Raw genomic sequence first — 18010 nt, 5'->3', positions numbered from 1 at the left:
TCATGTACAAATGAGGGATTCATTTGAAGGAAAAAAAGTGCACATTTTTCCTGGGCAATGATGACTCAAGCGGCATTCACTTGCCAAGTTACATGTTTTAAAATGTTGTATAATTCAATATAGTTATTAAACCAATTAAAAAGCATTTCTGCTGGTCTTCATGGAATGTCACATTATAGGATTCAGCATAACAAGCAGTATGTACACTTATTTACATGTCCAATACCTAGGTGACAAGCAAACTTCAACCCATGTTCAGATTATCAGGAATTCTGCAAGAAGGAGGTTTCTCCTCTAAAATTCTGCTTTATGTATATAGAAGCGTTTTGTGTGCTAGAGTTTAGCAGAGTTCACCTTTGTGATCACACTAAAACTGTCTTCCTTTTCACTGGTAAGGTACTGAAAGCAACATCCAAAATCATTAACGATAATAGAATTTTCTCCTCAATACGCGTATTTATTTATGTATTTATTTTTGGCTTTTCAGGGTTGCACCTGAAGCACATGGAAGTTCCCAGGCTAGGGGGCAAATCAGAGCTGAGGCTGCCGGCCTACACCACAGCCATGGCAATGCGGGACCTGAGCTGCATCTGTGACCTACACCACAGCTCACGGCAACACAGGATCCTTAATCCACTGAGTGAGGCCAGGGATCAAACCCTCATTCTCATGCATCCTAGTCGGGTTCTTAATCCGCTGAGCCACAAACACAACTCCAACATACTCTTTTAATGAGTCACAAAATAACCCAAGGACATAACTAAAACATAACGCAAGTGGCAGGAAAGATACTGACTTTCAACAATTCCAGCTAACACTGGAACATAATGTATAGGTAAGGTAAATTCAAAATTTCTGAGACTAACCAATAAAACACTACAAAACCTGTTTCTGAATGAGGGCTGAAGACGAAGGGTGTGTGTACTGAATATGCTGGTTTGGCGGAAATCTAGAGCCGTTTTGTGGTTTCCCCACCATAAGATAGAAAATAACGAGAAGTATAATAAAGATTATTTAAGGAGCAAAGGTGATATTTTAAGTGATATTTCCCGAAAACATCTGTCATGAGAAAGTGGTTTGGAGGGAGTTCCCACTGTGGTGCAGTGGGTTAAGAATCCGGCTGTAGTGGCTGGGGTCGCTATGGAGGTGCAGGTTCAACCCCTGGCTGGGCAAGGTGGGTTAAAGGATCTGGCGTTGCTGCAGCTGTAGCTTAGATTCAGTTCTAGGCCTGGGAACTTACATATGCTGTAGGTGTGGCCATAATAAAAAAGGTAGTCTGGAAATTTGTATTTTAGGTAATAAAATAATAATTTAAGAAGCATCTACTGTATTAAGTAAAATCATACCATGCAGGATTAATACCTGAAGGCCAATTTTCAGCTCATTATATTGTATTATTGGATGGTTACATACATTCAGGATTCATTATTTACAGGAAAATGTAAAAAGTTGTTCCTAATCAACATAACAGAATTGAGTTTACATGCTCATAAATACAGATGTTAAGTGGCTTATTATTTTGTGTTAACGTTTTATTATTTTGTGTTAACGTTTTATTATTTTGTGTTAGCATCTGAGTTTGGACGATATATTGGCAAATTAGAGCCACACATGCGAAATAAAATGGGAAAGAAAGGAAGTTATGACCTGTTTTTAAGCTGATTATTCTTGCGTATATACTAGAGAGCCTGAAATTGCAGTGTTTGCATCTATGAAACCTAGAAATACGACGTCCAATATAACCAATAGAGGCTGCCTTTTAAAAAGGTGAGAGGAGGTGTTGGTAGCTCCTACAAGAAAGTACGGCCGACTCGAGGCTAATGCCAGTGCCATCTCTAAGCTGCTGGTTGGGTCTGTGCCCCCGGCCTATCCACAGAGGCTCTCTGCCCCCAGCCAGAAGTTTAGACTGGGGCCTTCTGCATGGCTGGGTGCCTCACTGCAGGCAGGTGGCAGAACAATTCAGCCACCTTCAGAGCCCCAGGTGAGCTCACGGACCTTCTACAGAAATAGCAGTCTCTATGAGGGCTATGTCAAAACCAAGGGACTCCTTATCCTGTCGGCCACGGTGCAGTCAAAACAACCTCCTAGGACCAAACCGCAGGAGGAAATCTCTGTATCCAACCAGGGCTGAGAGAGGAAGGCTCCTCCTATGAGAACAAGCAGTGTCCCAGCTGAGGCTTCACAGAAGGGCTGTTCCCAAGAAACAGGTCCCACGGATGACCTTGAACCAAGTTCCTTCCTTCTAGTTTAAAAAAAACCTGTGCAGTGCAAGACGGGTAAAGATCCCTGCACTGCTCTTCTGGAGGCGGGGAGGGGACACACAATACATCTCCAGGCCCTTACTAGTGAGCCTCTGTCTGTGGAAGGACAGATATGGCCTCTGGTCAGAGGTAAAAGAAAAAGCCATAAGTCAATGCTTACCAACAACTATCATCATGTCGTACCCTTTGCTCCTGGGAATTTGTCTCAAGGAAAGAGTTTAAAGGAAAGAAAAGTCTATACATTCACATACAGGATAAATGATAGTGTGTATTAGTCCACGGATATAGTAATGACTCATCAATATGACTGTTTCATCATATCAAATGATTAGAAACAATCTAAATACTTGACAGTGAAAGAAAGGCATACATTATGATGTACTTATTTGATGTAATGACGTGGTCTCTGTAATAGCAGAGAAAACAAAGATTTCTTATCACCCTGATCATACATCTTACTGAAAAAATGGCCTTTTTATATTTGGGACAGCAGTCTTGTTTGACTGAGCACAGAGTTTTAGGTGGGGTACCACCCAATAAGAGTAGACAGCAAATATTGGCTATCACACTGGGCACATGATAATTCAAAGTAAAGATACTATTATTTTCTAGTTGGAAGAATTGAGGTTTGGGGACATTGAGTGACTTGCTGAAGGTCAAGGTCATTGGCGGGTGGCGCCGAGATTGGATTCTGGTCTCTGCAGAGCCCAAGCATACATATAAACCACATATTAACCACAGCATACATATAAAGTGATGTGGGAGAGATAAGCATCTTTCTACCTGTGAGACAAACTATACCTAAGGTAGCATCTTTAAGATGACACAAAGCACAACCTCCCACTAGTTGTACCTTCACTTACTCACCTGCTGTGCAGCGCATACTCAGAGCGGGACTTATTCATTACACAACATAATGAGTAAGTCAGTCTAGATGTGGTCAAGATTTGGAAAAGGGCAGCCTAAAATAAAATTAGGATGGCTGTAGTGCAGTCAAAGGGATTATTTGGTGATTAAGAAACTGTTAAAATATTTAGTTACATTATTTCCCCCTTTTGATAAGGCCTGCAAAGGAGAGTCTTCAAAAAAGTTGCAAAGAAAAATCTTATAAAGCAAGACAGAGTCACTCTGTACCCTAAGGTTTGGTGGAAGCTTCGGACCTTTATTGATGTCAGGGTAAAATACTGTCTCTAAATCCCCATAGACTTACATATATTCATGAAATGAGATTTCTTAAAGAGTGAAGTTTCCACTGATTTCATATGATGACTTTTTTTTTTAACCAAAAGTCAAAATATAGTTGCGTAGTTACCTTAGAATGTTTTGAAAACCAATTATCAGTAAACAATGTTCAACTTTAAGTGAGGTTTCATGTTTAACTTCAGGAAATATCCTGTTTAATAAAGATTCTTCAAAATATTTTGTTTGGTAGAACTGTTTGGTAATAATATGGGTTTAACATTTTAAAAAAGGAAAAAAAAACACAGTTTAAAAATATTCATTTAGAAATCTGAGAGGACCAACTTCAGTATATACAATAGACATTAAAATTTTAATAACTATCTTATTAATACCAAAGTAAGTTTGTAATGAAAGGATAGTTTAATTCATTTAATACTAAAATATATTTATATTGTGTCAATGTTATATTTGTTCACATGCATTCTCTAACTCAGTTATGTGATAAAGAAAGCATAACAAATTGCTAGGTATGATAAGTTCTCTTTGTAAATGGATTGCAACCTACTGAAACAAGTTTTGCAAAAACAAAAGTTTTAGTGAAGAGGTCCTTAGAACTAGTTTTGTTCTTTTTTCTTTTTATCCCAGATAAATCTGTTTTTCCAAACCTACAGCTTACTCCCCTTCCTCTATAAGTAGAAAAAGTCCCCCTATTTGCAGATAAAACAATGATTTGTTTAGTTGCAAACTAAGAATCTGTGCCCAAATCTGATTTCCTGAGGACATCTTGCCCCAAAGGAAACTTCTCCACAGGAACTGATACAATACATGGATCCTACGGAACCCAGGAAAAAACAAGCCCTGCCCTTGAGGTCACTGTGCTCAAGGACAAACTGATGGAGAAACATCTCCAGGCCCACATGGCCTAAGGGACACTTGGAAGGGGCCCTGAACGGAAATCGCTCCCAAACTCCTCTTCCCTTCAGTGCTTATTGCTTTCCCAGAACACACACACACACACACACACACACACACACACACACACACACACACACTCACACAACACACCCCTCACAACAGGGCCAGCCCACATGCTTTGTGTGTCATCAAGGAGACTGCTGGTGCTGGTGAGGGGTTACTGGTCAACGATGATAAAAGATGTTACGCTTCTTGAATAAAACATGTTGACCCAATCAATTATTACCGAGAGCTTGGTTTCCTGAAATCAAGGAGAGGTGGGACCTTCCTTGTTGCTTCTCAAACTTTAATGCCACCCATCAGGCTATCCAAGAACCCAGGCCCCAAGATGGTAGAACCAACCAACCAACCACATACACAAACAAAAATCCTCTTTCACACTTAGCTCTTACGTGTGTCATTTTACAGTGAGTTTTTAGGACAGGAAATGGGTCCCCTTGTAATGAACAGAGTAAATTTTAGAGCTACATCTTCAAAGAAACAAAAAAAGAATGTTTGTTGTTAAAGGGCTACTAATGCTGGAATATAGGATTTAATGCTGCAAAATTTCAAAAGGCAAAGCTAGAAATAAACAGTATTTTTAGTAATATGTTGTATCATTTTAACTAAGCACAACTAAAAAGGATTATTCCACATGTGTTTAAACACTGTATGAAGTCAGGGACTGAGCGGAAGTGGAGTCTTAGTGGTTATGAAAGAATTCTGTGTTTCTCCTCTTGAGCCAAATGCAAGTCACCTTGATGGCACAGGTATCAATCCATCTGTGGACTAGATTTTGGAAGTTCTCTCCAAGTTTAAGATTCTAAAAAGCCAGAAGACTGTTCTTAAAGTGTGGACCCTGGACGAACAGTGTCAGCATCACTTAAGGACCTGTTAGCAACGCAAACTCTTGCCTCTGCACCTACCCAGGAACCCTAGGGCTGGGTCCAGTCACCTGCTGTCAGGAAGCTGCCGTGGCCAGCCCCCACCGAGGCCACCAATGGTCCCCAACTGGTATTCATGTCTGTGTAGCTCTACCCTTACAATGGGGCTGACTTATGTCACAGGCAGAGTGTAGCCAACGTGATTGTCTAGGACCTCGAAGGAATGGTGGCCTCCTCCTTGCTCCCAAAGCTGGGAAAGCCTTGTTCTGAGGAAGCCTATGGCCAAGTTGGGAGGTCACTGAAGCATCCCCCACAGAGGGCCATGTGGTGGGGCCCAAGGCCCCAGGGAGCCATCCTGGAGGGACACTGGCCAACCCCGCCAGACACTCGCTTGCAACCTCATGAGAGACACAGGGCCAGAGTCATCAGGCTCATTGGCTCCCAGGTTCCCGACCTGTGGAAACTCAGATGATAAACCCCTTGTTCTTTTCAGGATGGAAGCTTTGGGGCAACTTGCTTCACAGCATTAGATAATTAGTACACAAGCCGTCGGGGTGACCCTGATGTGTGCTAGAACGTTCATTCATTCACAGGGTAACGGATTTGGGGACCTACTATGTGCCAGGCTAAGAGGAGGATCACAGCGTGGGCAAAACAGACACCTCTCAGCCCCTGATCAAAATCTGTAATTACACTTGACCCATGTGCGTACACCTGTGTCACACCTGTCACTCCTGCACTGTCAACTCCAGGGAGGCATCCCCTGCCTGGTTTCCTCACCACCACCCCTCAGGTCCACCCTGTCCCTGGCACCCAGGAGGGGCTCCGTCTATACCCGCCTGGGCCACTTTTCTCCTTGTCCTCACTGCCTTCCTCCTCATGATGAGGCCAGACCTCCGAAGCAGCCTCTGAATAACACTAACAACATGACACTGCAGGGGATCAGTGTCACAGGGAACTGAACTGCCATCGACAACAATTCCATAAAAAGACATGTCTCTTATGGTCAACTTAGTCAACTGTCAGAGTCCCTCTATCTCACACCTGCACATTCATAAACACACATAAGGAAAACATATGCAGTGGGGGTAGATACATAAGGAAGTAAATGTGAATCTATTTTTCCCATAGGCAGATGCACATCAGGGAAGGAAAGGGATCTGCCGGCTTCCGCTTCAGGGGGACAGGACAGGGGACGTGGGGGAAAGGCTGGGCTCTGCCACCACCAGCCTGCTGCCCCATGGCCCTGACATCAGAGGTTAGGGCTTTGGCAAAGGGCACGGTAGTGAGACGGTGAGGCAATGGCTTCTCAACGTGACCTTGGGGACGAAGAGAAGAGGCACTTGGAGGCACCTTTGATAACAGAGAACAGCAGCTCACTGGTTTTCAAACCTTCTCCTGAGATGTGGTGACGTCATTTTATTGATGGCTTTCAGGGCGCTTCTGCGCAGGTGCGGACATCGCCAACATCTGCGGGGTGCTTGTTGGCAACCTGTGCGCGGGGAGGGGGCACGACTTGCCCAGGCTCTGCCTCCTGACCCCCTCCCCACCCCTGGACGGTCTCTCACAGAGATATGGCGGGGGCAAGAGCTCCAAGCCAGTGTCACGTCTTCTACGAGATGTGTCCACCCTCAGGGCACAGCCGCCCAGCGGGGACCTAAGGACTTTCTCCACGTGCTTTTCACGCTTTTGTGATCAGCAGAATGTAGCACTGCTGCACGTCACAGCCTTCCTTGGTCTACACTGCCCAACACGCTGCCCAAGCCATAGCCACCAGGAGCACATGGCTATCAGAGCATGACATGGTGCTAGCGCACTGAGGAAGGGGCATTTTTTCCTCTTCCTGCATCCTAATCACCTTAAACGTAAAGAGCCACATGTGGCTAATAGCTGCCAGACTGGACTGGACCATGTTGGAAAATAAGGAACAGTCGCAAACTACAGGATAAAAAGGTGGTGCTATGACTCCTACTTCTCAGGGGAGCAGGAGGAAGCTCAGAGGAGCAAATAACTCCCCAAGGTGGAAAACTAGTGAAGGCAGAGCAGCAATCTCGCTCACCCAGCCCCCACCCCCGCAGTGACATCCAGCTGCCCACTTGCTTGGTCCTGGAAAGGAAGCCAGAGGTGAGCAGTGGCCCCCAGAAACTCCGAAGGCTCAGCGAGTAGCTGGGAAAGGAAGCTGGCCGCCTGGGGCGTGACTTCTTCCCACAAAACACACGGGGATGCTGTTCTCCCGCAAGGACTACATCAGTGGAAGCGTTCCAACTGCACGGTGGATAGGAAGGATTTCCGAACTCTCGCTCTAATCACATATCAGCTACAGGAATTCCTGGGAAGGCACTGATATGATGCAGCACCCCTATGTCCTCCCTTTTTTTTTTTTTTTTTGTCTTTTTAGGGCTGCACCCACAGCATATGGAAGTTCCCAGGCTAGAGGTTAAATTGGAGCTGTGGCTGCTGGCCTACACCACAGCCACAGCAACGCAGGATCCGAGCCGAGTCTGTGACCTATACTACAGCTCACAGCAATGCCGGATCCTTAACTCAGTGAGTGAGGCCAGGGATCGAATCTGTGTCCTCACAGATGCTAGTAGGATTCATTACTGCTGAGCCATGACGGGAACTCCGGTACCCACGTCCTTTTGTTCTGTCTCGGCATCATTCCAGCCGGTTGATCCTTGGCTGACCAACTAGATTACACTTTCTTCCTACACTGACAGGACTCTGTGAAGCTGCATGAAAGACAAGAACTTAGGATTTCACAAAGGGACCTGGAAACAAAGCATGTCAAAGGTGGGACTTTAAAATGGGTGGGGGAGCGCCGCCCATGGAGGAGAATGGACGGACTGGTAAGTTTGATCTGGAATTCTTCATAAAATATTTCACATTATTATATTCCCCAAACCCACTCCAAACCCCGAAAGCCTCAGTTCCGATGCCCCTGCGCCAGCCTCTGTCACCAAACTGTGTCACCTCCCTATATACCCCGTTAATCACAGGCACCTACTCTGGAGCCCAGGTTAGGCTGCAGGTTGGTGAGTTCACTGGAATTAGGGTGGAGAGGATCTAACTTTATGGACTAAATTACTGCCCTTTGGTCTGACTGCAGTTTTCATGTTGACAAGGGGATCTAATTGCTTCCTTCATGTTACCTACCCTGGAAATAATAGGGCAAGAGGCTGAAACGGGAAAAGAAATGGGGTAGGACCAAAAACTTGGAGGCTCAAAGCCTGGCTGCAAAACGTTAATGCACTAAGCCGAGTGTGTTGTCCTGTCACGTCAAGTCCAGACTCAGAGTTGCAGACTGGAGCTGGCTGACTGGTGGAGGAAGCTGAACACCGCGCAGCCCAGACCCACCAGAAACCTTGCAACTCTGGTGTGGCCAGTGGCTGCAGATCCCCTCCCAGACCTGTCCCCACATCAGCAGTGGGGCACGCCAGAGAGTTCCCAGGCCTCCACCCCGAGGAACCGCAGTTCTGTTTCCCGTGTATGGCATGCCTGCCAGGAGCCCTGAGCTTCCATTAAGGGTCCAGTTACCCCGAGGCCACCACCTGCAGCACAAGGTCAGCATCCAGCTAAGCTGGCCTCCCCGCCATCCCTGCCAAGGGGCCAGAGAGGGGAGGGAGGTCACCCCGTGACACTGCTAAATACCAGCAAGTGACCCTCCCCCCCAGTGCCTGGGGAGCAAAAGGGTCACCAGTGGAGCCTGTCCCGTGCCCCCACCATCAAGAGAAAAAACAAAGCAGTTCTTGTTGTGCACCTTGAAACGTGGAGCTGGTTTGTGAAGCCCCCGTGACTGGAGCTGGGTCTTTGTCCTCTTTCCAGTTAATCGATTTCCCCTCTCAAGACGCCTTCTGACCCCTCTTATGACACAGCATGAATGTACCTTTATCAAACCTGACGCCTCACCCCGGCCCGCCTGGCTGCTCCCGTGTCTAACAGCCACTTACCGATGAAGCCAGAGGATGGCGGGTTGGGCTGAATCTTCTCCCGCGTGTTCTCCTGGATAATGTCCCAGAGCTGCCATATAAATTTGGGATGCAGAATGTAGAATGGCTGGTTTGGGTTTCGCTGACGATGCTGAACATATGGAGTGAACAGGTTGTAATCCGGCTTCTTGTACCACTGAGAGAGAACAGAAGATGAACACAGTCCAAGATAGAGGAAACAGGCCAGTGCTCAGGTTGCGGGCATGTAGAGGCTGAATGGCCAGGCTGGGAGGGAGGGGCTGAGGACACCCCTTCCACACCCGATGGGGGAGTGAGTGCAGAGGCCGGGGTCTGGCTTGAGAGCCCGCCTTCTTCTTCTTCAATAAACTCAGGCAGAGGTGCTGAGACGGCCTCAGCAGACTTCTCTGTAAAGCGCCAGATAACAAACACACAGGCTTCTGGGGCCAGGTGGTTTCTGCTGTAGCTACTAGGCTCCGCCCTGTACTTGGGAAGCAGCCACAGAGGGTCCAGGAGGAATGGACGTGGCTGTGTTCCAATAAAACTTTATTTACAAAAACGGGGCCAGACTTGGCCCACGGCTGCAGTTTCAATCACTGTATTTCAGAAATGTTTTTCAGGTCTAATGTATTATGTGGAAAGGTATCAGTGTGTAGGTTGGGGCTGCGGTTGGGGGATGTGAGGGGCACATGGGAGCTCCTGCAGTGATGGAGGGACTCAATTTCTTTCTTTCGTTCTTCTTCTTCTTTTTTTTTTTCTTTTTTTTAGGGCCACACCCAAGGCTTATGGAAGTTCCCCGGCTAGGGGTCGAATCAGAGCTACAGCTGCCGGCCTACACCACAGCCCCAGCAACGAGGGATCTGAGCCAAGTCTGTGATCTACACCACAGCACATGGCAACTCCAGATCCTTAACCCACTGAGCAAGGCCAGGGATCGAACCGACAACCTCATGGTCCCTAGTTGGATTTGTTTCCTCTGAGCCATGACGGGAACTCTGGAGATTTGATTTCTTAATTATGGTGGTGGGTACAGGGCCGTGCAAATCGACTAATACCCATCAGAATGTATGCTTACACTGATTCTACAAAAATTACTGCATGAAAGAATTAAAGGGGTTCCTGCTGTGGCACAATGGGATTGGTGACATCTCTGGAATGCTGGGACAGAGATTCGATCCTGGGCAAAGGCTGCACCTGTGGCTCAGATCTGACCCCTGGCCTGGGAACTCCATATGCCATGGGGTGGCCAAAAAAAGAAAAGAATTAACAGTAAGGTTGATGTAAAAAACAGTCTTCAGAAGTGTCTCAGATGCCACCAAGAAATGGGATGTGAAGTCGGTGGGTGGGGAGGGGCTTACCTCATAGGGCCTGATGGTCCTTCAGACAGACTCCTCCGCAAAGCTGGGCTTGGATTAAGATCCTAAGGCACAGCCCCTGGTTGCATGGGGTCTGTGGCTATAAAACTTTTGAAAGCACAGGCTAGTTCATCTTTAGTGAAGTGGGCACCCAAACCCCAGCAGCGAGAGGGAAGCAAAAGGAAGTTGGGGCTCGATGCCCCCCCCTCTTGCCTCCTCCAGATCCAGACACAGCAGAAGAGGAGTCACCAGAGAACAGCCACCTCTGTCGGCTGGACAGCTCTGTGCCCTGGGCTGGGATGCTTCTATCCCTGGAGGAGAAAAAGTCCAACATCCAGAGGCTCTCACTGGTCTGCAGACAGCAGAGGGCTGTCCGCACTTAAAGTCACAGGACCTGGGGCTGGAAGGAAGCTGCCAAGTTCAAACACCATTTTGATGCTGGTTCTCAGAAGATGGTTTGCACGAGAATCAACCAGGCTCTATGTGCCAGGAATCCTGGGAACGGATGCCTGATAAACATATCTGAACAACAATCCCAATGCACACCTGGCTGAGAACCAGTCACAATGGGGCCAGGTGCAGCTCAATCTAGGATGCACAGTGTCAAGTGCTCCTGCCAGAGGGACCACTGCCCTAGGGCCAGCTGCCCTGCAAAGTTACTCCTTGGAGGGGCCGAGAGCTGTTCCCACATCCCTCCTAGGAAGCCAGCACCCTCTCTAGTCACAGCAGGACAAGTCCAGAGACAATGACACAGATGACAGCATTGCTCTGGAGGCCAAGTTATAACCTTCCCACCTTGTTCTTTAAGAACAAGAAGGCTGGCTTCTTCATGCCGGTTTTCCCCAAAAGTAGACGGGCCATGACTGTAACTTGCTTACATTTTGATGGTTAGCAATAGTCTTGTTTATACTGTATCGTATGAGATTAAAAGGGTTTGGAGGCAGAAGCCAGAGAGTCCAACCCTCAGAAAAAGCTCGTGATGCATCCCATTTCAATAATAACGAGCTGTTGATTCCCACAGGTTAGTCTTATCTTGCTGAGAACCTCCAATTTATTTCAAAAGGTCCTGGAGTATTTGGAAACAGACCGAACCATCTCACAATGGAAAAAATTTGAGTTTAATCAGCCCAACCTCTGGTGTAACTGGGAATTTCTGAGCATGTAGATGTTGTACATTTGCTTTTGTGTTTTAAATCCTCTAGAACAGAAAGTTCTCATTGTAGTGCAGTGGAAACGAATCTGACTAGGATCCATGAGGATGCAGGTTTGATCCCTGCCCTCCATCAGCGCTGTTGTGAGCTGTGGTGTAGGTTGCAGACGTGGCTCGGATCCTGCATTGCTGTGGCTGTGGTGTAGGCGGGCAGCTGTAGCTTCAATTCGATCTCTAGCCTGGGAACTTCCATATGCTGTGGGTGTGGCCCTAAAAAAAAAAAAAACAAACAAAAATTTCTGCAGAACAAAAACACTTTAGTATCAGATGGGTAATGCTCACCATGGATGCTACTGGAACTGGGCATCACCACACTTGAATTTAACCAGCACCCACAATTGGTTGCATTCTGTGTCAAAGTTTAACCCCTGACTTGCTCCTGATATTTATTGGTCAAAGGCACTGCCTGACCCTTAAGGGTCGGGGCACCTGCGGAAATACTCACCAGGTTAAGGTTTGCAGAATAAGGAGCTGGATCCCACGCCACTAGGATGACATCTTTATACAACGAACTGTCAATGAAGTGATGGTTGGGGTTGGTCAGAATCTGCAAATACATAGAAAAATCATGTCACAGCCTGTGTCCTGATTCTTCAAAACTACATTTTAAAAAGAGGTGATATTTATTTATTTATTTAAATTTTATTTACTTTTTTTTTTTTAGGTGACAATTTTAGAAAGGGGTTGGTGTAAGAAAAGAAAAATGTTTCAGAGATTTTCTAGGGGAGGGGAAGGGACTGGCATTCCACAGCAAAGCACTTCAGAAACATTTGGAGAAAGGAAGGTTTCTTTTATAGAAACCTGCCTAGGGAGTTCACATCGTGGCTCAGCCATAACAAACCCGACTAGGATCCATGAGGACCCAGGTTTGATCCCTGGCCTGGCTCAATAGGTTAAAGATCTGGTGTGGCCGTGAGCTGTGGTGTCTGTCGAAGACGAGGCTCAGATCCTGCATTGCTGTGGCTGTGGTGTAGGCTCGTAGCTATAGCTCCAATTCAACCCCTAGCCTGGGAACTTTCATATGCCGCAGGTGTGGCCCTAAAAAGCAAAAAAAAAAAAAAAAAAAAAAATCCACCTGTTCTTCCACTTCTACCAGGACTGGACTCATGTCTGGAGGCATCTGCTCCTAGAAGATGTAACCCCTGGCTGACTTGGGAGGCCCCCAAAGCCTCTTCCATAATTGCCCTCACAGGTCATGGGAGAGAAAGCTGCAGGCCTGGAAAAGCTGGGTTTTTCAGGTGCCTCCCCAGTGCCAGCCTCAGGACAAATGGGGCCCAGAGACCAGGAGCCGAGAGTCCACCCAGTGTAACTGTCCCCTTTTGGGGCCCTTTCCGGTTCTGGGTCAGTCCTTCAAGGTCACCTGCCAATCACTTTCTGTAAACTAGAGTCTTGGGGAAAACGATGCATTGATTGGCCTCAGTTTTAAGGTGCAATTTCCCCACCCTTAGAAAGCTGCCCCCCCTTTTCCTTCGCATTTTAATAGTTCTGAAGTTAGGATGTATCTTACAAGTGACATGTATTTTAATTTGGTGGGCTCATCTCCTCTCTGAAGAACTGTCATCAGACAGTTGAGGAATTTTCAATCAGTGGTGTCTCTGCATTCAGGAAACGAGCCTTTTGTGCTATAAGAAACTCACCATAAATTGCTTTTCACCCCCAGTTCTCTATATAGTTTGAAACTCTGGAACCTGTTGTGGTTTGTGCTGAGAATAATTTTGCTATGGATTTTGGAAAATATTCTTATTCACAACACACAGAGAGGAGTTCCCGCTGTGGCTCAGCAGAAATGAATGGGACAGTGTCCATGAGGATGTGGGTTTCATCCCTGGCCTTGTTCGGTGAGTTAAGGATCCGGCATTGCCGTGAGCTGTGGTGTAGGTTGCAGATGAGGCTCAGATCTCAGGATGCTGTGGCTGTGATGTAGGCCGGCAAGTGTAGCTCTGATTCCACCCCTAGTCTGGGAACATTCATGTACCGCACCTTTGGCCCTAAAAAGCAAACAAACAAACAAACAAACAAACAAAAAAAAAACACGCAGAGATATTTTCATTTAAAAAATTTTCCAATAACAAACTCAAGTTGCTGAGCTGCTCTGCCGAGCCCTGAATTTTGTTCCTCTGCTTTTCTCCCTTTATCCTGATGACTTCTTTGATTTAACTTTCCTTTTCTCCTTTCACAAAATGCAATAGGCTAAAGGTATTTCTACCTTTACTCTGATTTTTCCTTCTGATTTTATTTACTCATTTTTTCCCTCCTCACATCACACATGAATTCCCATTTCTCTGCATTTTTCCTAATACTCTTTTTTAAAATTAATTAATTAATTAATTTATTGTCTTTTTGCAATTTCTTGGGCTGCTCCCACAGCATATGGAGGTTCCCAGGCTAGGGGTTGAACCGGAGCTGTAGCCACCGGCCTACGCCAGAGCCACAGCAACGCGGGACCCGAGCCGCGTCTGCAACCCACACCACAGCTCATGGCAACGCTGGATCCTTAACCCACTGAGAAAGGCCAGGGACTGAACCCACAACCTCATGGTTCCCAGTCGGATTCCTTAACCACTGAGTCATGATGGGAACTCCATCACTAATACTCTTAATTAAAAGACCCACAGAACCAAGCCAGGTCACAGTCATGGATAGCAGCGTGATTTCTTTTCACTCACCCATGTAAACTATTTGCTTATAAAATGTCTAGCCACGAAAGCACTCCATCCTCTTACCTGGGAATTAATGATGCGGATGGTGGTTTTATTTCCCACATCCTTCTCGTAGCCGTGTGTAGGAGCAGAGTTAAATCTCAAAACTGCATCATGCGAATCTAAGGGCACAGAAGTGACAGACTCACTTTTTTTTTTTCCTCTGCAGAATCAGCATAATCAAGGAAAATAGATTAAAGCAAATCTTTCAATACTTGAAGCCACTGAGACCCCTTTTAATAAGGTTCAGAGATCCAAACACATTTTTCGGTATACTGTCTATCTGTCTGTCTATCTATCTATTTTGGGCTGCCCCCCTGGCATGCAGAAGTTCCTGGGCCAGGGATGGAAACTGCGACACAGCAGGGACCCGAGCTGCTGCAGTGACAGTGCCTGATCCTTAACTCTTTGAGTCACCAGGGAGCTCCTATACTGTAGAGTGACAGCCTGGCCAGGGGGCAAAGAAACATGAAAAACATATAAATCCATTACACCTGTTCCTCCATCATCTAAGTTATTCTTAGATACTTGGTCTGTGTCAGTCTTTAAAGACATGTTCTGTGTGGGACATTCCAAGACACGCATGTATTTCTAGACTGCTTTGTGGAGTCTAATGTGTTTCTCAGACTCAGGCTGAAACCAGAGTTAATCAGCAATAGGGAGTGTCTGTGGGCTTCCTTCAGCTTCAAAGATCCCAAGCATGGGGCTCTGGTTTAACCTGGAGCAAGGACAATGCCTGCTTGTGAGAGAGCCAGGGCTGAGGTTGCAAATGTCTGATTTGCCCAAGACCCCTGTAGGTGACCCTGTGGCCAGACCCCACCCACACAAGCCCCTAAAGTGGTGGCCTCGTCATGGAGCCTGCTGCCCCCTCTGACGGGTCTTCTTGGAGGGGGCTTCCACCCCCCTAAGCGCAGACACTCAATGTGCATTAACGCCAAGTTCCAAAACGGCGAGTCTTTCTCTACAAGCCCTGAACACGGAAGAATCTGGATTCCTTTTGAGCACCGAAATGACTCCACTTTTGGAACACAAAGAGGGCATACAGGATGCCTACAGCATTCTTTTAGGGGACTTTCTGCAGGAGTCGGCAAGCTCTGGTGTGTTTTAGTAAATAAATTGTACTACGGCACAGGCTCACGCGTGTGTTTATCTACCATCTGTGTTAACGGCAGAGCTGAGACAGAAGCCCAGTGGCTCAAGGCCTAAAACAGTCACTGCCTGGCTCTTAGAAAGAGTCAGCACATCTCCAGATTTCAGGTGATCTTGGCTTTTCACAAATGGTGCCAAAACCCCAGGCACTTCCAATTTTCTTTCTTCACAACTTAAGCACTGGTTTGCAGTTTGGGGAGGGGGTAATGATTTGCCTTATTATTATTATTATTTTTGAATAGAGTTTAATCTTCGAAATTCAGATGATGCTTGAGCTAAAAAAACCTGGATCACCCAAAGCAGTGGTTCTCACTTTTTAGTCTCAGGATCTTGAGAATTATTGACAACTCAGAGAACTTGTGTTTGCTTGGATTATATCTGTCAAAACATATCACATTAGTAAGCAAAAAAAAAAAGAAAAAATTATTTGTTATCTTTGCAAACACACTTTTTTTTTTTTTTTTTTGGTCTTTTTAGGGCCGTACCTGTGGCATATGGAGGTTCTCAGGCTAGGGGTTGAATGGGAGCTGTAGCCACCGGCCTACACCACAGCCACAGCAATGTGGGATCCAAGTCACGTCTCCGACCCACATCACAGCTCATGGCAACACGGGATCCTTAACCCACTGAGTGAAGCCAGGGATCAAACCTGCATCCTCATGGATGCTAGTCAGGTTCGTTAACCACTGAGCCATGACAGGAACTCCCCAAAAACACATTTTAATGAAAAATAATGTTGGAAAAAATAATGAGAAGATGGGCAGTTTTAAGCATGTGCCAACCTCACTGACATCTGGTCTTTTAGGAGATGACAGGTTTCCCATATCTGCTTCTATAGTCAATCTGTTGCAATATATGGCTTTCATTGAAGTTTATGAAGACTCAGATGCATCGTTGAGAATGAAGTATTTTAAGAGTCTTTCCATTTACTGGCAATATTCTCCTCTGATACTTGAGCAAAGTGGACAAGAGCTAGTTTCTGAAAGGTCCCTGGCAAAGTGGAATGAAAAACAGTATCAATGAACTTCTCATGCTGTTACACTAAAATCTGTGAGTTAATGTTGCTCTTAAAATAAAGGATTCATCTGTTTCGCAGTTAGCTACAAACTCTCAGCTCGGTAGGTTATGCACATCTTCCAAATACTGGTGCATTTCCTTATAAAGTATCAAATATCATTCATATTCCCACCCATGTCATGATTTTTTAAGTTTGGGAGGCTTCCAGGCTCATGGTTGAAAAGCTTTAATTTTATCATTGGCAACCAACAGTGTCAGTTAATTTTCCTAAAAGTGACAGGCTTGCTTACTTCCTCTTTGAGAAAATAACTGCCAAGGATCCAAGTCTAAATAGTGTCTGTTTATCGGTCATCTGTTTCAAGTATAATTGTGTTGCCTGACAAAAGTGGCCGCTTCCACTCACGACTCAGTCCCACAAGTGCTTTTCCATTGTGGGTTGGTTTGTGGAAAGGCTTTCCTCTTATTTCCCACTTTGACTTAAAACACCTGTACTTCAAAGACGGACATCTAATAAGACGAACCATTTTTACTGCTTTATCAGACATTGGTCCATGGAGCTGGCACACTTTTCTTTTACTGCTGGGCTTGGCAGCAAAATATTCCCTAAGTTCTAGTTGGATACCACTGCCTTAATGTGTGCTAAGAAGCTGTTCATTCGCCATTGCTCCCACATCATCCGTTCAGACGTCAGCAGTTAAAAAGACCACTGATGGGGATGTGCTTGGGCTGTGGGATGGAAATCCTGTGAAATCAGATTGTTATGATCACTATACAACTACAGATGTGATAAATTCATTTGAGTAATAAAAAAAAGACCACTGAAACTGGTATAAATATAGTTCTCACCTTGTGACACCCCGAAAGGGTCTTGGAGACTCCAAGTACCAGGCTAGCACATTCTGTGACCTGGGGCCACCCCCCAAAGGCAGAGTAGTGGAATAGCCTACTACAGGCACCAGGGCAAGAAGTGCGATGCTGGAGCTCCTGGACCAGTGCTGCCACCAAATTCTGCTGCCCTTAGACACAGCCCCTGTCAAGAGGTAAGGTGGACAAAACTTGGATGCCAGGCAGTGGCCATATTTCTAACCATGTAGAAGTTCCAAATTAATCCCATTGCCCCAGAAAATGTGCCAGCTTTCCGATGCCAGTGTGTGTGGGGGTGGGTTTGAAGCCTTAGAACAACCCGCCAAGGCACAGAGTGAAGAAACGTCACCTAGCTTCCACTCCTTTGGAAGTGGTGGGACTCGGAAGGGTTAAAAGGCCAACTTTGTGGAGGAGGCAGAGACAGAGACGGTGGAGAGGTAGGGATGGGGCTGCTGTTTGAAGACTAACCCCTCCCACGCCCCCTGCAG

The 18010-nt window shown here is 46.1% G+C and overlaps 1 protein-coding gene across 1 annotated transcript in view; it reads right to left on the bottom strand.

The window, feature by feature from the left end:
• Window positions 1–18010, bottom strand: part of ST6GAL2 (ST6 beta-galactoside alpha-2,6-sialyltransferase 2) — a 71077-nt gene that overhangs the window by 8070 nt on the left and 44997 nt on the right. The window contains exons 3-5 of the mRNA XM_047781305.1: window positions 14517–14614; window positions 12239–12340; window positions 9232–9406 (exon numbers count right to left, since the gene is read on the bottom strand). Coding sequence (XP_047637261.1) covers window positions 9232–9406; window positions 12239–12340; window positions 14517–14614 — 375 coding nt within the window. The remainder of the gene's footprint in view (window positions 1–9231; window positions 9407–12238; window positions 12341–14516; window positions 14615–18010) is intronic.

The sequence above is a fragment of the Phacochoerus africanus genome, chromosome 5 (assembly GCF_016906955.1).
Source record: "Phacochoerus africanus isolate WHEZ1 chromosome 5, ROS_Pafr_v1, whole genome shotgun sequence".
Taxonomy (NCBI): Eukaryota; Metazoa; Chordata; class Mammalia; order Artiodactyla; family Suidae; genus Phacochoerus; species Phacochoerus africanus.
This window is presented reverse-complemented; position numbering and strand designations above follow the sequence as displayed.